This window comes from Pyxicephalus adspersus, chromosome 1 (assembly GCF_032062135.1).
Source record: "Pyxicephalus adspersus chromosome 1, UCB_Pads_2.0, whole genome shotgun sequence".
In the NCBI taxonomy this organism is placed as follows: Eukaryota; Metazoa; Chordata; class Amphibia; order Anura; family Pyxicephalidae; genus Pyxicephalus; species Pyxicephalus adspersus.
The window spans coordinates 10,428,492-10,451,126 of NC_092858.1; the positions used below are offsets into that span (position 1 = coordinate 10,428,492).

The 22,635-nt window shown below is 38.0% G+C and overlaps 1 protein-coding gene across 10 annotated transcripts in view; it reads right to left on the bottom strand.

Moving 5' to 3' along the window:
- Positions 1-1,003: 1,003 nt before the first annotated feature.
- SYTL2 (synaptotagmin like 2) overlaps positions 1,004-22,635 on the bottom strand; it is a 33,345-nt gene continuing 11,713 nt past the window's right edge. For 2 of the 10 annotated variants that reach the window (XM_072402237.1, XM_072402182.1), the window contains 7 exons: positions 18,766-18,864; positions 14,884-14,922; positions 13,607-13,680; positions 12,174-12,200; positions 10,024-10,143; positions 7,705-7,874; positions 6,542-7,199 (listed from right to left, as the gene is read on the bottom strand). In XM_072402237.1, coding sequence (XP_072258338.1) covers positions 7,079-7,199; positions 7,705-7,874; positions 10,024-10,143; positions 12,174-12,200; positions 13,607-13,680; positions 14,884-14,922; positions 18,766-18,864 — 650 coding nt within the window. In that variant the 3' untranslated portion in view covers positions 6,542-7,078. Of the gene's footprint in view, positions 1,862-3,005; positions 3,212-3,991; positions 4,106-5,749; positions 6,468-6,541; positions 7,200-7,704; positions 7,875-10,023; positions 10,144-12,173; positions 12,201-13,606; positions 13,681-14,883; positions 14,923-15,079; positions 18,865-19,080; positions 22,633-22,635 lie in introns of those variants that run through there. The other 8 variants (XM_072402245.1, XM_072402190.1, XM_072402262.1 and 5 more) reach the window with 7 other exon arrangements.

The following is a 22,635-nucleotide window of genomic DNA, read 5'->3' on the forward strand; positions in this document are numbered from 1 at the left end:
AGGTCCAACTTGGTATAAGTCCTGTTTGGACATGAAAAATTTTGCTTGGTATACAACCTTTTGTGCTAGAACTTGTATTGGTCAAAATGAGCCATAACACCACGCGCTACCCTTATTTACCTCTCTCGAGACAAAGCCACGACTGCCCATTAGCGTCAGTACGTCATTTGCTACCATTCAGTGAACAACCCGTGCTATAACTCTCTGTGAATTATATAACATCTCCTCCTCCTCCCTTCTCAGCACCATCCTAGTAGGCACTCAGCTCTTCTCAGCAAGGTAAAGTGAAGTTAATTTTTATTTTAATATTTATTTCATCTAATTGCTTTTGTATTTATGTATTTGAGTATTAAGCAGCATTTAAAATATTCTATACAACCCCATCAATGTATAATATGCCAATATTAGGATTTTTTTTTTATGGGAACGGATTAATCATTTTCCATTTATTTCTTATTGGAAAAATTTGTTATATTGTTGTTATATTGTTGTTATGGTATAAGTGCAAGGATCTGGAACGGATTAAGGACTTACACCAAGGTACCACTGTATATAAAAACTTACCCACTTCGCCCCAAAATCTGCTCCTCCCAGTAAAAAGCTCCTCGCTCACTAAACTGAACTAATAGATTTCAGAACCTCCGGGGCTTTTCTTTGGCTGTGCAGTATAAGGGCTTTCCTTGGATCTGCCACTATATTTGCAATCTGACAGATGGGCAAGACAGAAACCAGCCATTGTGCTGCTACTGAGAAGTGTGGCACCCACAAAAAAGTGGCCAGTTTGTGGGGGCTATAATCATCCTAAGCCCCAGGGTACCCAACAAGAGATGTGACATACAAACCTTGCACTGCCTAACAAATGTAGAAAAGTACCACTTAACTGTGGGCCCCTTTTTCCAGTCATTGTTCGCCAAAATAAAGCGCCCACCAACAAAGTAGTTACAGAGAAGCCTCCATTCTGTCCCTTTTTAAATGAATCAATGTACAATCCTGAAAGAAAATCTGGTGTTGAATTTATTGATTTTATTAAGATAATTATACATATATACATCATTCTAAAAGTCATTTCTTCTTCGGTATTGACCATTTTTTTTTTACAAAACCCATTAGGTACATGTATAGCCCGAAACATTGAAAGAACAGAAACAAAAAGAAAATAAAGAAATACAACTTGCTCCTTATCAGTTAACCCACAAAAGGAGAAAAATCATGTGATAACGTAATACAAATTAAATATATTTATAAAGATTTTTATTTACCATATGTTACACCTTTTGCCACATTTTTGTTAAGAAAAAAAACAAAAAACAGAAACCGGATAGAAGCAGGGCCGCTTCAATTTTATGTGGTCCCCCCGCCCCATGACAGAAGGGCTGTCAATGAAATTGGCCACCTAAAAAAAACAAAAACCATTTCAAGAAATTTCCTATAGGTAGCAGCAGTTATTAGGGGTATCATGTTTATTTCCACTGCTTATAGACCAATATTCATACAAAGTCTTTGAAGTGAAAGTCCTGGGGCCCAGTACCAAGCAGTAGACCATGTGGGCAGAATACGGTAGAGTTCCAGTCGTTTGGGGAATCTACAGAAACTCAGCACAACTTGTGGCTTATGATACAAAGTGTGCCAATGTTTATAAGGAGTGGGTGAGGTTTCCGGTAAGAAAGTGTTTGCAGTGCTAGAATTTTTTTTATGAATTGGCTGCATTTTGAAGCTTATTTTGTAAGTTTGGCCATCTTGAACATTCGTAGTGGCAGCAAGCCATCAATCCAGGTATTCGGAGAGGCCATCATCTTTTCCCACATTGTCGATTCTTCATGGGTGGAGTCCATCCAGTCTACAGCTGTGCCGTAACTCTTTCCTAATGGAGGAGCAAATAATAACTTATAAGATAAGCTTGTTTTAGCACAAATTTTACTAAAATCTTAACCTTCTGGGTTCAGCTTCACTTGCTTGTAACTAGGATGTAGCCTAAGATAAGGAAGGGGGTCAAAGATTGGAAACCAACATCTCAGTTTGCTCACCCATCCGTCCAAAAAACAAAAACAGAAAAAAGGGTGGGTGATTGGGTCAGCACATCCACTTGAGCAGCTATTCTCAACAAGGGTTCCTCCAGAGGTTGCTAGGGGCTCCTTAAATTTTGGCTGACCTCACATTTACCAATGCCTGCATAATTCTGGGGTCAAAGCCATGGGAAAGAGCCAGCTGCCTGACACCAATGATCCTTTAAGATTCTTTTGTCTAAAGGGGCATTTTAGCTACAACTGTAAGGGGGGAATTCTAGCTACAACTGTATTCTGTCCACCAATTAATTGGTTTTAGCAAGATCTTCTTATAATTTGAAGAATTCCTCTTTTATCCTTGAGGAAGTCTGGCTTACAGTATATAAGTTTCCCCGGTGTTTGGATTTTGGAAACACCTATAACCTAGAAGTTAAAAGATATTTATTATTTGCCACCGGCCAGTAGGTTGGGCTTAGTGAAAAATCTCTTTGCAACCAATTTGCTAATAGCCCTGCATAGCAGATACCCTCCACTTCTTACTGATAGATACATTCCAATTGGCCCCCACATATACCCAGAAAGCAAGAATGCAGAGCTCACAACCCAGATTTTTTTTTTGTTTATACTATATGGCTAAAAGTATGTGGATCCCCTCCCTTCTCAATTATTGGTTCAGTGGTCTCCTTTTAGAATTGTGTTAATGCTAAAGGGTGCAAATTTAAAGACAGTTTAGCTCTTTCAAATTTGTTATAATGATTGGCTGTGCACACAAATTCAGCTCCATAAATACATACATCACTGTCTAACTATATTGACAAGTTCCCCCTAAACTTTAGTGGAAAACTTTCCCAGGAGGGTGAAGGATATTATAGGCACAGTATGAAGTTGATCCCCTTCCTGCAATAATGTTCCATTATGAAATGTGATGTATATATAGTTTTTCATATATCTGTGATGGTTAGAGGTGTGCACAAACTTTCATCTATATGCAGGTTCCCTTACCTGTTCCCAAACCGATTCTTAAGCCCCCCAAAAAGTGGTTTGACAGCCTGTTGTGGTCCCACACGGTGAGCTCCACACAGGCCTCCTTCAGGTCCTCTGCCTTGAAGCCGTCATAAACCATTGTGTGATTGAAAATCGGACTCGGAGTTTTATCCACTGTGCGCGTTTTCTGACGACTTTTCCTGCTGGTGTCAGGAAGTACCGTGCTGGAAATAAACATTTTTAAAAATTGGTTATATATTCCATAGTTCACTCTACAAGCAGCAGTTTTGTTCCTATAAATGGTTAGAACTAGAACCTTCAACCCCAACTTTATAGGCAGCATGGTGACTCAGTGGTTAGCACTCGAGCTTTGCAGCGCTAGGTCCCAGGTTTGAATCTCACCCAGGACACTATCTGCATGGAGTTTGCAGGTTCTCCCCGTGTCTGTGTGGGTTTCCTCAGGGTACTCCGATTTCCTCCCACATTCCAAAAACATGCAGTTAGGTTAATTAGCTTCCCCTCACAATTGACCTTAGACTACATTGATGACATATGACTATGGTAGGAACATTATATTGTGAGCTCTTTTGAGGGAGAGTTATTGACATGACTATGGACTTTGTACAGCAATCTGTAATGTGTCAACGCTATATAAATACTGGATAATAATACTATAGGCAAAATATAAAAAACAAAATATGCTGCAGTCCTTCACAAGAATTAACACATCAGCTTCCCCACTTCTAATTTCTTGGATTAGACATTGAGAGAAATCTATTGGATGTCCCTACTTTTTCCTTGTAACAATTCTGCCTTTTTGTTTTATAGATAATATATACTTCAGATTTTATGTTTCATATGATTTTATATAGAACCCTTTACTGTATTACTGGATTTTTTTCCTTTTTTTTTTTTTGTTCTCTACCTGGAGCTTAACTTAAATATTCAAGCCTGAAGATGCAGCAACATCAGTTGTTGCATTGGACACAGGAAATCTGGATTACCATTTAACAAATGAGTTGATCTTGTTTTCCCGCAGCATAGGCAGCTGAAGACACTCTTTGATCCAGATGTAGACCTCACCAGTTGTGTTCGGCTTTGTCCCTGGTCCTGGATCCAAAAATGGAAGATCAATGAGATATATCAAATTATATAGGAAGAGCAAAGGTAATGTAAATGTAATTTATAACCCAAAATGTATAATATATATTATACACACACACATATATATATATATATATATATATATATATATATATATATATATATATATATATATATATATATATAATATACATATACACACACACACAAACGATGCGTAATAAGTTGGCGCTATATAAACCCTTTTCATTATTATAATTAATAATAATAACAATAACAACACACACACACTGTATGGACAAATGTGGTTGTGATTGCAGTAGGAGTGTTACAGCAGCATGTTACCAGTAGGTGTCGCCGCTAACAGCATTCTGCATGATGCTAACCGGGGTTCTGCCTTCCCCCAGCAGTCTAAGAATTTTGCAGTAAAAGGAACCCGCGACCCAGGAAAGCTAAGCTAAGTGTTTTGCTATACTTTTGAAGCTTCTTGCACAGGTATCTGGCTCTCCTAGTTACTAGTCCCAGACACCTAGCGACAATAGGCACATGAGGTTGATAAACACCATAGTAGCCACTATTCTCTGAATGCAGACTATTTCTGCAACACATGAACATTTCTATGTTTTAATTTACAGGTAATTACCTGGAGCTCCTTTGAGATATCCAGTTCTCAGTGTGTCAACAACCCATTCCCTGTGCAGCACAGAAAACCCTGGCATGGTTGTCAGCCATGGCCGAGTTCCTCCTACAGAACAGAAGCCTATTCTTTGCCTGTGCCTTCTCTGTCCTTTCTACATGCACACATACAAGGCTCTCGGGATATGTAGTTCTGTGGGCTGACAAGGCACCCCCCGCTGATCTCTCGTGCAAGCAGCTGCCCCAGGAGTATATTTATAAGATGATGTCACATGAAATATTGAAAGCTCTTTCTCATTACAGAAACATGAAATAAAACAATAAAAGGAAAATAAAGTGGGAAGTATTTGGCAGTATAATAAAATGGATAATAATCCTAGGTAATGATTATGCAATTATTGTAGAAATGCAAGAATTTAACTGATCAACAAAGCAGCCACTCTGTCCCCTCTCCACATACACATACACTGGTACCCATGCTATTAACAAAACTGTGATCTTAGCGTCATTATCAGCACTATCCGCATCAGATCCCTTCTGGATAATCCATTGTATTACATACCAGGGATACTATCCCATCTTCTTTACAATTGAACAATTAGACTGCTGTATTCCCAATTTATTACATTATAACAAAGTGTATACGACCCCTTTATTCCGAGGAAGCCCTAGTAGGTGAAACGCGTCAGGTAAGGAGACTTTTTTACATGATACGCTATACTGTTGCTTATACCAGGTAATCCATGTTTAGTTCAGCAAACAACCCATGATTACAAAATGAGATATGGATACATATCTACATATTAATCTATAATATCGCTTGTAAAAAACCTTTTGAAATACAACATTTGAAAAACAGCCTTAAAGCCTCTCTCTTTCCTTTCTTCCTTAATGCTTATACATGAAATGCAAGCAACAAACAAAAACAAAAGCATTATAGCATGCACAGATAGTGATATAATATACAGTAGAAGGAAAATAATATTTGTGGAATCCGGAACCATTACATTTTCATTACATACCTGAAGATGACATCGGAATATATTTCAAAGAAAGTTTCATCTCTCCTCTGTTCTCCAAACCAATGCCAGCAGCCGGGGTCTGAAAGTGAAAAACATATTCAGATTACATAAAAAAGTGCTTTAAGTCAGAACGGCCTGAAGTTTCATGGTTAGCACTGTGGCACAGAGCTCGTTTTACACTGGGGCCAGAATCTGCATGGAGTGAGTTCATTTTCCTTGTTAGTGGCAACTCAGGAGATCGATTTTCTTCCCTGCAAATAAAATGAAGGGGTAATTGGCTCCATCGGCCCACATAAGGGGACCAAGGGGGATGTATGGGTTTGAGCTGGGACTGTAAGGAACTGGAGTTATTTTCAAGTGGTTACGTTTATTGTATGTATGCAGAGTAAAGTGAAACGCCAGGCATATAGAAATACTCTATTACACTGTACTGTATATTTAAAACAAATCACAATAATTGGATTGAAACTAACACAAGGACTGGAGTTTGCCTTTATATTTGCTCTCAATGGCCAAAGGACGATAAGCTATCAAAGCCAATACAGGCTCCATTACTTTGCATGTTATGTCAATATAATATTACTAACCTAATTACAACATAGGAATATTCTAACATTATTTTTTTTTCAATTGTCCAATAATCAGGCTGTGAGAAGGAAAGTACAGTTGAAGAAATTCAGCAGCCATTTTCTCAGTCACCCATGGGATGAATAAAAACACTTTTATAGAGGAAGAAATATGGAATATTGAACTTTAAAAAGTACAGGTAAAGGCATATTATAGTCACTACGTAAACGATTGGTGGAAATATGTTTATTTATATTGGTAGCCAGTGGTCAAAATGTCCCTTTGAACTGATAATTCATCTAGCAGTGACCACTTGCACTGAATGTCAGTGTACAAATTGCCCCTTATATTGGTGATCAGTGTAGCAGTGTATATTGGTGGTCATTGTTAGTAGGAAGGTAATGTCATTGCTTAGGAATTCCTAGTAAGCTCTGCAGGAAGCCTAGTGTTCCAGAGATCCTTGGATGGGAGAAAAACTGAGCTATAGCCAAAATAGGTGCTAATGGGAAAACGCTCCATCCATCTCAACCTAGGCTGGATTGCACACAAACATTTGCTTTTTAGATGAAAGTGCCAACCCCCCCCAATAATAGTTTATACCTCCTACAATTTTAACAAAAGCAAGTAAAGGAAAATCTCCCCAGTAGGTTAACAGGCCAGAATAAAAGTCCAACTTTTAAGCCCAAGAACTTCAACATTTCCCCAACCAAAAACAAATGAAAAATTAGCTGGAGTTTTTTTCTATAGGCTACCAAAGTTTGGTTATGTATTGATACTTGCTCTCAGAATTTCATTGTAAACAGGGTTCAGTGTCTTCTTTTTCACAGCCGTTTTTCTTTTACCCATCTTTGCCTTTTCGGGGAGCAAATAAGCCTTCACGTACCTAAACAAAAAATGAATATACAAGTTAGAATAAGTACAAAGGAAGTGGAAGTCAGAGGATACAGAACAAAGTCTAACAATGATTTCAAAGCAATTATGTGAATGTGTTTCAGCATACTGGGAAAATGATTTGAATTTATTATACTGATGAAAAATGTGCCCAATCATCTTTTACAGTAATTTGTCCCTAAAAGAATTAAGTTAGAAAGTTTGGTTAACTTCACTGTCCACTGGGGGGGATGTAGCACACCGCCTCTCCACCTCCTGTGTCACTGTTTGCTGTACAATAATTAGGGGTTTCAAATGACACTGTGTAATATATTGGCACCATATAAATACTAATAAATACATAAAGCAGACTAATAGAGATACCAATAATCCCCCCCTCACATTCATATATAATAATATAAAATCAAGCTTTTCAAAGACTTTGAAGGCTCCACCTATGTACAGCTAGCTGTTTGGATAAAAGTAATGGTACATATCAGTCAAGCTCTCATTCTTACGGGTCGGAGCGCTGCTTCTTCACATCGGCTGATGCCAGTTCTCTGCACTGGTAAATGTAAATCAGGAATTCCTTCAGCTGCTCAACATAGTCGATCGAAAACTCAATGCCACCTTTAATGTCAACGTTGCCGAAATCCCCGCTGTAGATGCTCATGACACTTCCACTTACCTGCAAGGATAAACCAATAAGTCTTATTTCCTTAGCAAAAAAGTCACAAATTATCTTGTGAATAAAGTACAAATTTTCCCCACTTTCGGCAAATATCCACACTGGTTGACATTCAGCTTTAACATTGTAATGGCTGGACATTTTTTAAAAAGTAAATCTCTAGTCAGTTTTTTTTATAGACAAAGCATAGAACCCATCAGGTTTTCACAGCCTTCCAATGCTTTCTTAGAGATCTACCTTCACTTTTGTGGACAGCAACCAAGCAATAAAGAAATAACAAGTCTTATTTGGCAGCATAGGGAAAGGCTTGAACTTTAAAACACCAAATGTCCACAAAAACATAATTTATTTAATGTGGGGCCTGTAAAGTCCTGAAACAAGTTTTCCCTTTCCAGTTATAAAGTATAAAGTTGTATGGGAATGCAGAAACTTTTACATTGGGTTTCCATCGTACATAAATGTGCGGGAAAGACATGAAAACATCAGATTTTATTTTTCCCTCACTTCAAGTTTGGAAACAAAATTGTGAGCAGGACAGAAAGCCCAGAATAACAATATAAACCTGATGCGAGTTCTAATCCTTCTCCAATCTATACACACACCTAATAAAATGCGTCAGTGGGTTGTATGCAAGTAATCACAGTTTAAACAATGATTAGAAATTTGTTCCACAATATAATTTGATATAAGATACAGATTTTACAAAACAATAATCATAGATTTTGATTAGCTCACCTGATTAATAAGGATGTATTAAAGTGAAATGCATAACAATTGGTATTATAAATCAATGTATTTGGAGTTGATTACCCAATGCTGTAATCAATATGTGACCCTTATTTTCATCATTTCCCGTAACACATTATCTTTCTTATTAGTGGGAAACATGCCATTAGTAAATCACAAAACAAATAGAATTATTACGGTTAATAACCACAATGAAGCCAGGTACCTAGTCTCATCATGTTATAACTATAAAGTGAACATGTGTTATGTAAATTCAGGATCAAGTATTAGATTGAGTTGACCAATTCTGGCACCCGGTGCTACCCTTCCTTGAACTGCCACTAAGTTTGTCTTCCAGGGGTAAGAGAAGAAGGTCAAGTTGTGACTTAGAGCTTTCTTTCTGTATGTTTATAGGAGGGAACCCCTAAAGACATTCAGGTCCTCAGGAAACCCCTTTTATAATTACTATATCCACAGCTCACAGTACATTAGCATGGTGGTCATTGGGAAGATTGTCTATTACATTTCTGTCCATTGGGAAGAATGTCACCCTTACAGATAGCCAAAAAGATCATTGGTGTCTGTTCAAATGACATGAGAGGTACAAATTGATCATTGCTCTTACATGCAAACTTTTACATGCTGTACCTAGGCAAGGAAGACATCTTCCATCAAGATCCCAGAGAATTCCGAGTACCCCAAATCCCAAGAGAACACACTTCTGCACTGTGGCGGGGAATCTTTTCCCAAGTTTTGGCTACTCTGTATTTTTGGGAGTCCCATTGTAATGATGGCAATGTCACCAATCTGCAGTCTACAACCCAAGAGGCATGCAAGTATACATGCCAACATTTTTTGTACTGTTTTATGTATTTTTATCTTTTAAGCAGGTAATTATGATGGCCCTAATAGAATGGGCAGACCTTAGGTTTTACTAAAAGGTTCACTTTATGTCCACTTACATGGGCATAGGCTGATCCCTCCAATCAAGCCAATACAAAACATATTACAGGCACTGGTCAGAATAAGCTTGCAAATGCTAGCCCAGAAAAAGACTTCCTGATCGATAAACTTAAAAGTAAAGCTGAACGCTAGTGTTTCAGAAGAGATTTGGCTGAACCCCAAATAGGAGGTGAAAAATACATATGCATAGGGTAAGCAACCTGTGCTGAAAAATACTATATGGTGGTTGCACTGTACACCTCCATTCTAAATTAATCTAAATGATTAAAAAACACCCATTACCCCTAACATTGACCCCTTAACCTCATGATTGGTTCTGCAGAAGTGCAGACTACACAGCCTAATAAACTTACCGATACAGCTGTAATAAAATGAATGGTCATTAGATACAACATGGTGATGATTAATATAGCATAGAAGAGATGTGATTAGTGCAAGCAAAGAATTACACTTTACATACAGAAGACATTGACGCCATGCCAGAGGAGCCACTAAGATTGGTTAGAGAACTGGGGCTCTTCTTGTGTCTGCCAATCTGAAAACTGCTTTCTGATGCCGAGTCTGTGTCTCTGCCATCAGTCTAGAAGATATCACACAAAGAGTCACTGGACATGATCACAACACAAGACAAAATGTTAGAGCATTATAATGGGTACTACCTCCTTATCTAGAAAGCACCTATGAGTACTGTACACACATAATGCCGTGGAGGAGGGTAGGCAAGGCAGATACTACAGTAATGGGTTGGAGATATGAAAACGACGCATGGCTTTTTGGCATTTTAACATTGGTCCAAGCGTTGTTTGGGAAAGAGTTCTTGAAAAGTCTGCTACGGTAGAATTAGCAAGTTAGATTGGGGAAATGTTCAGCCTGAACAATAGAATTTATCTCAGTTTAATATGGGCACAACAACTTCCATTGGAGCCATCCTAACATGTTCAGTATATAGATGGCAGAGCCAAGTGGTACAGTGATAGGGGCTTAGTGGGCATCCCATCCTCCTCCTCGGCACAAAATAGATTAATCCACAACTAAAAGCTTTTAAATACTCAATACACTAATAAAAGCACTTAAGAAAGACTAGGCATGATGTAGGTGACAATCTTATCTACAAGAGCGTTCTCTAGATATGACCGTCACAATATTTCACAAAACGGTCCACCTGCTCCGTAGGGCACATGGAAACACTACAGATGGACCGCACCACATTCTTGGTGAAAATATTTGTATCCTCATTCTGATACAATTATTTGTCCCGGGGATATGGCTGAGCATAAAGTGGGAGAGTTAAATTGGCTGCAAGGGAGCTTTAATACTTTTTCAAATGACCACTTTTTTAGTTGGATATCCCCATGCAATGGTCTGTAATTCTTACATAAATACCATTATTCTACTAGTAATGGATTCTTTGAAGGGTCACTCAACATCACAACGATATTTCAGTTTGTGGAGTTGAAAGTCTGAATCATTCACTGGCTCTTCTTTGACATCCATTCATTTTTAAAATCAAAGTAAAGTCTGCTTCATAGTCTTCTGCCATGGGCAAATCCTACCAATCAGATCCTATAAAGTCTTTGTTGCCAGAGATCCTTCTCTCTCTAACCGGGCTTTATCTCTATACACGGAGCTGTGCATGAATGGCCAAGATAATGCAGCTACCCTATACACCTGCAGGACCTATATCATCCCTGCCTGGCTAGAGAACATAGTCATAGACTTAAAACCTAGAAAAAGACCAGGCGAAGAAGATCGGGATAAGATAGGCGTCATCATATATGTAACCATGCTGGAGTAGGGCATTTTGTATAGTTAAATTGCCATAAGGTGCCATTATGAGCCTCAAAACCATGGGGGTCAGCAGTCGAGTTTACATTCGCTTTAAGGCGGCGTGCTACAAGAAGATGCAACTGCACGATGTAGAATCACTTTGTAGCATCCTTTAGTAGTTATAATCCTTCCATTTTATAAAATAAGGTGATAGCATGACATACACTAATGTCATAGGTAAAAAACCTATAGGTAAAAACCTATACCGAGTGCAAAAGGCTTTCCCATAAAGATTAGAAAATGGAGTCCCCAAGGGATGTACATTAAGGCCTGGAGACCCCTTTATCCAATTTGCTTACTTTTCACATGGCCTAACAGCAAATCATGCAAAAACTCTACACAGGGCAGAGTAAATTTGTGAAACTTTCTCCAACTTAGAAAGACTGCTAGTTAGCTAAAGAAGTGGAAACTTCTTTAGCCCGGTTGACCAACACCTTCGCCAACTGAATTCTTTGCAGTAGTTAGCAGCCTTTATTTTACAAATGGCTTTTAAATTACAAGCGGTTGTATAAAATGAACAATGTAGTGTTTAGTAGTAATTCAGCTCACATTTCTACCCAAACTGAAATGCCCGTTCTGAGTAGATTGACCCATTAGTATACTGTACGGCAGTTTGTCGTCTCTCAGTAACAAAGGATATTAAGATTTTAGAACATTGTTGGTTTTCTCCAAGGCAACATGCAATATGCAGCATGCAGACGTGTAAAGCGCATACAACAATGAAGGCTTTACAAACAGTTGTTAGCAAGCCCATCATTCTGTTACATCAACAGATTTACATACAATTAGAACAGCAGTGGTAGGGCAGATCTGTCAAGGGAAATAGATACAAAAAACACAAAATGGAGACAGATAAATCTTACTTACAGAAACAATTGTAACAATATATAAACATTTAATTTAGCAATAACCAGAATAAAACTAAATTATAAAGCAGAGTATACAAGTCCTTCTAATGAGCATTTCAGGCAGAGAAGTAAGCTACCATAAGCTTTCTTTTTTGGGAAACTTCCCACTATACAAAATAACTTGTTCACACCTATTAGAGATTAGCTTGAACCAATAGATATTCTGACGTTGCTTTGGACTGCTGAAACACATTATCAAAGCCTTAAAACTTTCTGCATTTTATTAAATAATTTCTGAACTTTTAATCCTTGTTCTTTAGAAATAAAAGCTTAAAAAACAAAACCATCCCTGACCTCGCTAGCTGCTTGTATTGTGATGTAATTCATCCTGTGAGATTGGATGGAAAACAGAAGAAACAGGCTGCTAAGGGGTAGAGCAGAATCCATCTTTTATTGTAGATGAGCACTTTTCAGATATTGTGATATGATCGATTTAGGCCACCTGCGACAACTCCCTATCATTGGCCAGCTTAGTCAGAAATGTAATAAAATTGTAACATTCTGCATAAGTTTTACTCTTCAGGTAAAAAAAAAAAAAATTAAATACAAAAATTATTAAACGTACTGGGCCTCCATAGAAGTCCCAGATGCATAGACAACTTCATTACCTTGATATTCTAGATGAGATTTATGAAACTCAATTGGTGGACCATTTTTTATAACTTCAACTGGACCAACTATGTCTTATAGGGTTTTATATCTGGGATATGTTTGTTTACCTAGTGGTTGAACTTGATGGACTTAAGTCTTTTTTCAACCTAACCCACTATGTAACTGGCCATCGTTTCATAGCGTTGTAAAGCAAACAGAAAGTGACCGGAAAAAATTATATATTTGGAAAGAGTAGGAATAGACCATTGGGATGGGTGGACATTTCATTTGTGTAGCTGCCCAAGGGTCCTTTATGAGATGGGGCCCATTCACAATAGATGTGGGTCATTCTTTGTCATGCACTAATGGCCTTGGTGTGTAAAACCTCATATAGGGCCACTCTTTTTCTAACTGACCAGCAGGATTTCCCCTTCGCAAAATACAAACAGGAAGAAAAGTGAGAGTTCAAGGTTTTCCTTCCATCCCAATGCAATCACAATGCGTTTATGTAGGTAGAATGACAAGGGGGCCAAAGCTTTTCTTGTCCCATTGTTGTCCATGTACACTACGTCATTAGAATCTACAAAGTATTTTTCATTTTCCAGATGCCACAACTTTTGTATGTATATTTTATTCCTATGATCACTCTGTTTACCCAAATGTGTGTTTATCAGGCTTATGATTCTTCACCAACGAGTAAAAACCTTGCACACTTACTTCATCCTGAAGGAAGGTCGGCACGGACTGGCTCAGTCTTTTTAGTGTATCAGCATTTTGTGGAAATGTGTTCGCTGTAGAAGTTAAACAAAAGTGTTATTGTTGACCAACTCAAAAAAAAATCAATGTGCGCACGGTTTACTCTTATTGGAGTTCATTTATCAGGACTAAGTCTTTGTTGGCCATTGCAAACAGCTTTATTTTAAACTCTCATCAGAAGGATAGGAACCCCATCACCACTTCAAATGTGTGGAAAAGTCATCTGTTCCTATATATCAAATAAAGTGACAAGTTTCGGGTCCTGCTATCAAAGCCCAAGCCAAGTTACAGTAGGCTGTCTGATAAAGTTTGTACCAATAATTTTTCTGATTTTATAGCCTTTCTTAACTTTGTTACAGCATTTGTACAGGGTGTATTAAAAGCAATGGCCAATTGGTGCCCAACCAGTTAACCGGTCTAATCTCTTCTGCTGAGGGATGTGCCTGCTACTTTATACGCAAAGAGCAGTAAGATGGGAGGGTGGACCCATTGGGTCGGATTTAATAAAGATTTCCAAGACTTCAGAGGATAAACTTTCATCAGTGAAGCTGGGTGATCCAACAAACTTGAAATGAATCTGGTTTATTAATAAAAACATTTGCTAGCAAATTACTTCATCTCCAGGTTTGTAGAGGTTTAATAAATCATGCCCATCGTTTTCAAAAAGCAAAAAGGTATTTTTGTTATAGGCAATAAATAGGGCAATTCCAAGAACCACTTAAAATTTGGGGGGCTATAAACTGATAGAATGAGAGAGTTCTGTTGAGATTTAAGGAAAAAATACTTTGCATATTAAAGCAATTTGTATTTCATCGTTTTGGTGAAAAAGACATAATATGATGAAACCTTTCCAACATGGTCACAATCATGACAAGTATTTATTATTACAAAATCTATCTTCAATCCACAACCTTAAAAAGGTTGCAACTTTAAAATGGTGTTTACCAGATGATAAAAAAATACATTTGTAAAAAAGGTAAAAAAAAAAAAAATCTTTTTTTCCCAAAACTCTAACCTCCTATTGCTCACAGAGTAATAGGAGGTTCCTCACAAAACTTTGTTGACATTGTATAGGTGAAAACATATATAGGCCTGGATTTAAAGCGTGGTACTAAGTCTGGGAATATCAATCATGTCAAAGGTGAAAATGAAGCCAAAAACTAGTTTCGCTTGGGTTCCACATTATTTTGCATTTGATTTATTACAGATGGAAAAAAAACAAGTCAGTAATAAGGTACCTGATGTCACTTCTGTTGGGTTGCTTGAATTTAATTGATCTGTCCAGGAAAAAGCAGAAGAGTAAGAAAACACAACAATACAATGACAGCAGAACTCCAAGCTAACAGCTGAATATAAAGTTGAAATATGCACAAGTACAATTTTATTTGCCAAATGATTTGTACATCCAATCTTGTGATTTACCCCAATGTGAGACATAGCACAGCCAGGCTGGTCACAACCCTTATCCAGCTGCCTATGTCCATGCTCATTAAAATTCAGCAAAATCACTTCTATCCAATGACGTCTTACTGGTCATAGAGTAGCAGGCACATAAATCCCAGGAGTGGATGTTAAAAAAAAATTATAATTTCTTTAGCAAGTAAAAAAAAAAGTAAATTTGCAACTATATTTAGCCATTTTTGTGGAGTTCCACTTTAAACCACAGCTGTATGGGACAGAAATGTTTGTATTATTATTGAGAGAATGGACAGACACGTTAGAACATATTCACAATCTAACAACATACATTTTATAAGTACAGTTAGTAAATTTTAATAAGGAACCATAACATGTCAAATGTGACCCAGAGGTTAGCACTTTGGCTTTTGCAGCGCTGGGTCCAGGTTCGAATCTCGACCAGAACACTATCTGCATGGAGTTTGCAGGTTCTCCTCGTGTTTGTGTGGGTTTCCTTTGGGTACTCCGGTTTCTTCCCACATTCCAAAAACATGCAGTTAGGTTAATTAGCTTTCTCAAAAATTGACCTTAGACTGTGGTAATGACATATGACTATGGTAGGGATATTAGATTATGTGGGACAGCTAGTGACAAGACTATGGCGTTTGTACTATGGACTTTGTACAGCGCTGCGTAATAGGTCAGTGCTATATAACATACTGTGTTATAATGTCACAAATATGTATGGAGATATTATAAAATCCTGTACTGGCAGGGTGGTATTACTACAAATTCAACTTTCCAGTAAAGCTGAGCTCCAGACAACCCATAATATTTGCATTTTAATATAAATCCATAAGATGGAAGCAGTTTTATCTGCAATTTTTTAACTTTAATTTCTGTCCACCCAGTTCCATGATCTACAGAGCCCACAGTAGAGACCCAACTTTTTTTTATTGCAGTTAGGCAATACAGACTGGTCACTTCCCGCCCACCTGGGATTGAATAGAGAAGGTACAGAAGCAGCACGGCCTCCATTGCTGTGCAGGGGATTACAGGATACAAAGTCAAAGCTAGGTATTAACAGCTGTGGCATTAAAAAGCAGATAACCCGTGCAATTAAAGAAGTATAAAACTTACCTGGCTAATGGCTATTATTTGAGGATATATGGGTTATAGTTTAATGTCAACTATTTTGTACCAGCTATGGAATTTCAAAACTTCATGTCCTCTTGGTTTTAAAACACTGAAACCTCAGTTATGGAAAGGTTTGTGCTACGGTGATTGCCAGGTTTGAGGACTACAAAAGTCAACTTGCTCCAAAGCCAAGGTACAAAACTAGGCACAAAGCTGACCGTTTCTGCAATTTACATGCTGCTACTTTACAATAAATATATGGGTCTTCGCACATTTTCGCCATTTGTGGAATGCAGATTCTTCCTGACGTTAGCTAGAACCATTGTTATGAAGAATTTCATTTTAAAGATTATTTTGGTTTGGATGCTGACTGGTAGAGAGCTGCACTAATTACTATGGCTGACTTCCCCCACATGCATTCATGCACTAGGATGCTTTCAACTCAAAACTGCAAAGTGGAGCAAATGACACTGGAAACACACTGCAGCTAATGCCAAAAGACAGACACTCACAGTCCTGTAATTTGGGTTTCAAATGAATGACTGCAGCTGCATTGCATGTGGTTTAGGTTGCAAGAAATACCAACCATATGACCTGGCAAACCATGGAGCTGGAATGCAGGGGACTGCTATGCTTACCTGGGATCCAACAAGTCTAATACATTTGGCCAGTAATTAAATGGGGCATAGGCCACTGCTTCAAGAAATGTAACAGCCCTGTGACCTCCAAACCAGTAATGCAGGTGTGGGTCAAACATTGGGCTAGAGCTGGGTCAGACAGCTCCTGCCCAAGGCTGGTACACAAGAGAATGTTCAACAGGGAGCAGCAGTATAAATGTGTTCAATTGAGAATTGTTATGTATGGTGCAGACAATTCATAGGTAGTTCATCTGAAACCAGCTTGTAGGGCCATCTAAGGACTGTAATCTTCCAGAAATCTAAAACATCATTACAAAGAGCCAATGCAATGCAAGCTAATATAAATAAACACAATTCATTAATATAACCACACACCTCAAAACAAGGAAAGAAAGGACAAAGTCGTTAGGGACATAGCCATGCATTTCAAAATGGCAAGAGAGACATTTTCTCAGTGACTTTGTATATTACTTCAACATAACCATATCTTCAGTGTCTTGATTGTTGATTAGTTTCAGATTTACTAACTAAACTTGTGGCATCTTTGCCTTTTAAAAAGCTAAAACTTGCTAGAATAAATTATTTTATATCAATAAACACAAAGATCCAAGATAGCAGCTTGTAACTGGCATGACATTTTTGAATAACCAATACCCATAGCAAAAAGTTGAATGATTATGGTTCATAGAGCTGTTTATCTCCCATTACGCAGCAGGACATGGATCTGATATGATCTTTGGCATAGCTGGGAGCTACAGGGGAGACCCTGAAACTTAACTGAAATGTACCCAGATGTAGGTTTAGTTTTGAGTACAGTAAAAAGGGTTTAAATTCTGCCCCAATCCCCACCTCTTGTTAGTACTGAAACCAACAGTCAGTTCTGGCTTTACAAAGTACATCAGATTTTGGGGTAGAAGTTCTCAACTAGTGGCATGGAAACCAATTAGAATCTCTGAATGACAGAACCCAAAATACATTTAAAAGTAAATAAATATAAATAAAGAAAAAAACAAGCCAATATTATAATTTGAATTTACCCTGGTACCCAATAGGGCTAGTAATGAAAACGTCCAACTATGGGGTTATAACGGGCAATTCATGAGGTCAGTAAATGTACAAAAGTTAGGAACTAATAGTCTAGACCATCTTCTGCCATTTTTAACATGGAGCAACCCTTAAAAAAAATTTTCAGGTCTCAGGGAACCCTATGATTACTATATCCATAGCTGGCCAATGGGAAGTATGTCACCTTTAAATATATCCGAAAAAGATCATTGGGGTCAGTTAAACTGACCTAAGAGTCACAAATTGCTCATTGCTCAAGGAACCCCCAGCAACCTCTGGAGGAATTCTAGGGTTCTACCGAATCTTTGGTTGATAAACTATGATCTAGATGATGGTGGCACTTTGGGTTCAAAGTCTAAATGAGATTATTTTATAGATAATGTGAAAAATGTATCATCACCCCACCAAAACAAAAAGTCTTTCTGATTATTTATCACATCAGGTGAGCAAATTATTCAACCAATACCTACCAACAGCTAAACTATAAAGAAAGTTATCAATACTGGAGACTTCACCCAATCCAAGACTCTGAAACAGAACTATCCGAGCTAAAATAGCTGCATTGTAGAACAACTGAGAAAATGTCTTCTGCTCATGTAATACATCTTAACATGCAGAACGTTTTGTTTGTTTTTTTTTAGTCATAAGAGATGAGACCAGAGCCTTTGTCGTCTACAGCCTAATAGATGATGAGTGATGGAGGATTTATAATAAAAATACTTAGAACAAATGCTTCTGGTGCCATCAAAATACGTAGTGCCAGGTCACCCAAGGCACCCCTGGTCTTCTACGGAGGGTTAGTGTTATGGAGCAGAGGGTGTTTAAAGCATGTTAGCTAGTTTAGTATGGCCATAAGAGGCAGCAGACATGCTACATCCTCACTTGTACTTGTGGGGGACACCATCTGCACAGCTTTGGAGTTGAGCATTTTAGCTTCGCTCCTTTTCAATGCACTCAATATGGGGTGCGATTCGTCCATACCTGTCATGAAACAAAGTAGGTGAGCACCATACAAAATGTAAAATATAAAAAGGTAAGACATTTAGGATGCTTATAGGTGTATGTGTAAAAAATAAATGTAAACAAAAAGCAACGGTGGAAAAATAAAAGTTAAAAAAAAATGGTTTCCTGCAACAAAATTAGTAAAGCATTAAATACTGGCAAGTTGTGCTATAACAATTAAGACTTGAAACCTACATCTTTCGTTGTCGAAATCCGAAGTAAAGCCACCAAGCTCAAAGTCCATACTTTTGGACATTTCTTTTCGATATGGAACTTCAAGGTAAAGCTCGAGCGTACTCCGACGCATTGAGCTATCCTTTTCCTTCACTGGTGTACTCTGCCTCATAGCTGTAAAAGTTGAATTGGTCCTTGAAGGGTATTCTTGGCCTTCTTCATTTTGGAGATCTTCCACAGAAGCTGCTTTTCCTATAGGAGGCCCACAGCCTTCCACCACATTGCGTTCACTAAATCTGGGCTGCGATTCTTCTAAAGTCACCTGGTGAGAAGGCATGTAAAGTGGTTCTGAACATCCATCATGGTATGTTTTTGTTGCTGCCAAGCCCTTCCCAATAGTTTCTCCAGTTTCTTCTTCAATATCTCGAGAAGCAGATGTTGCTATTTCATTCATCACTGAATTTTCTTTAACTGGCAATGCCTGAAAAGTATTTGATGCTCTTGACTCCTCATACAATTTTTTCAATCCTTCATCAAAGTAATTGAATGGAGCTCTAGGCACAAGAGTTGGCATTTCAATTCGCTCTACAATTTCTTTTTTACTTTGTTTTTGTGCTAGAGCTATTTCACCCTTGGAAGGCTCAGTTTCGTCACCAAAATCAATGTTTTTTTGAACTGTAGAAGTTTCAAAAGTTACCGGCGCGTCCTTTTGTGGATCTGTTGAAGATGATGTAACAACATTGTCCTCTGATCCTTGACCAGACTGACTTGGTGGACTAAAAGCACCTTCATTGTCTACATACATCTTTTTTGATGAGAGACTTATTACAATAGGCTGCTGGAATGGGGAACATCCTTCCTTACTTGAACTTTGAGGGCTGCTTTTATTTTTACTTGAAGAAACGGTCAAGACTTTGCTATAGTTCTCTTCAGGACTTTGTATGTTTATAAATGGCTTCTGGCTTAGTTTAACATCTGGATGAGCAGACTCCTGCAAGAATTCATTATACAGTTTCTGCAGTCCCCTATCAAAGTCACCAGAATGCTTTGGTGGTGGAACTAGGGTGCTTTCAACTGTCTCATTAACCTCTTTATTACTATTGATTTGTGCCGTACCATCTTTTAAGCTTTCATTCCCATTGGTGTTTATTGGAGAAGGAGTTGCAATAGCATCTACAGAAGACTTTGCAGCATCAAGTACAATCTGTTTTGCACAAACGGGCTTTTGCTCATGCTCTTTTTCATGCATTTTGTCCCCATTTAAATTGTCTGTCAGGACTTTATTTTCTAAATCTCCCCTTGCTAGAGCATTTGTTGGAATACATTCAGAATTAACAGAAAAACAACCTCCCTTTGCTTTTTCATCTGAAAGCTCGTCCCTTAATTTTTGTAACCTCAGACTAAATTCACTCCCTCTTTTTCTTTGGGAGGATTTAACCACAAATTCAGAAACATCTTTCCGATTATCAATTGGTGGTTTTGACTTGATTTGAGTCTCAGCAGATACAGAAATAGAATTTGGTGGATTGTAATCTTTTTCCTGAACTTCTACAGAATTACTTGGATCATCATTATTACTTTTTTGTTTAGCAAATGCCCTGAAATTAATGTTTTTTCGGTTACGTACTTCTTTGACCGGCTGAACCTGATAGCCAGTCGGTGTATCTTCTCTGATATCCTCTAAACTTTGGGAGTCTAGCTTAGATTTTATTTTTGCAACAAATGATTGCTTGCTTAAATCAGGATTAGACCTAAACTGCCTGTTTTTACTGTCTGAAAGTGCCGAATCATTTGGTTTAAGAGTCTTACTCTTGGCCTTATTATCAACATTCCAGAAGCTTCTTAAGTTCTGAAATGTGGTTGATTTTTGACAGCCTTTTAGATCGTCATTTGTAGTCTCACTTAGTGAAATACTTCTATTGGGTGGATTTTTATCGCTAGTTGCATTTTGTTCTTTTTCAAGATAAGAATGAAAAGTGTGCCTTTTTTTAAATTTCGGTTTAGAGTCTAGAGCAGGCACTTGATCTTCATCCAGACTGCTAATGTTGACTAAGGAACTATCTGGTGGTTTAGCATTTACCTCTTCTCTATATTTCTCATTTTCCCAAAATGATTTGAGTTGATTAATAGGGGGCAATGAATTCTCCTCCTCTTCCACCATTACCTTTTTAAAAGTCACAAGGCTTGGGCTGTTACGATCATCACTGTCAACTGAACTGCTCCGTGAAACGGCTGCCCTGTCACCTTCCCAAAATTGTTTTATATCATTAACGCTTCTTTTCCGAACACCCTCCCTTACAGAGTCTCGATTTGCAGAAACGTCTAGCATGTCTTTTCGTTCAGATTCCTGAGGCCCTGCTTCACTTACAGGTGCTTTCCCAGTTTTTGGAGTTTCTCCCTTATCTTTTGGAATTAAAGCTTCTTCCTTTAAAAAACCCTCCGATTCCTTTTCAAGCTTTAGCTCTTCACTTTTGTCAAACAAATCTTTAACTTCCTGAGGCTGTGAATCAATTTCCAGATTATTCATTGCTTGGTTGGACATTTTACCAGATCCACATCCACTTGCTCCAAATTCCAAGGAATTTTTATCTTCTGGATTTAGATTTTTAGGAGGAACCAATTCTTCTTCCATGACATGGACTGGTGTCAGCAGATCATCTGATTGCTCATGATCAGTGCTTTCTCTGCTGCTCAATGATAGACTTGGCCGACGCTTCTCAATATCAGAAATTTCATGACCGGGGGAGGATGTTTTGCCAGAACCACCTCCACTCTTACCAAATTCCAGACAATTTGCACCTTCTATATTGGAATCTATCAGCCTTGGGGGAGAGGCATTTTCTATGCTGCCGACTTGTGTCATAAGAGTTTCCTCATTTCCATGTGACTGGTCATTACTGGTATCCGTGCTGCTTAAAGATAACCTTGAATGAGGTTTCTCAACCATTTCAGAGATCTCCTGATTGGATACGGACTCAGCTACAGGTGTTGGGTCCTTTATTGTGTCTTTGTGTTCCTCTTCAGAACTCTTGTCCTCTTCAAATGTATCCAGATAGTTTGCTTCTTGATATTGTCTATTATCTTGCAAAGATTTTGTTCCTTGGTAAGATATTTTGCCAGAGCCACCAACACTCTTACCATATTGCAAGGGAGTCTCTTCAGAAATTAATTGCTCAGGTGGAATTGAATTAACCTTCATAAGACTAATTGTTGCAGGAGGTTCAATACTTTGTATGTCAGAGTTATCTTCATTTTGGATATGGATTACTGATAAACTTGAATTAGGTTTCCCTACAATTTTGGGACTCTCTGGATAAGTGGTGGGTTCAGTTTTTGCGTTCTTTTCATTGAGTTCAGATTCCTTTTCATTTACACTTATCGGAATTTGTACTTGTGAAGAACTCTCTTTTGATGGTTGTAGTACATCTACAGGTAATGATGGGCTGTCCCCCATCTCTGAGCTTCTACTAAACCAATCTAGAACTTTACTTATCGATTCATCTTGTGCCTTCATGACCTCATACTCATATTTATCATTTTTCAGTGAAGCCAAATCTTTTGGACTCTCTGCTGGCT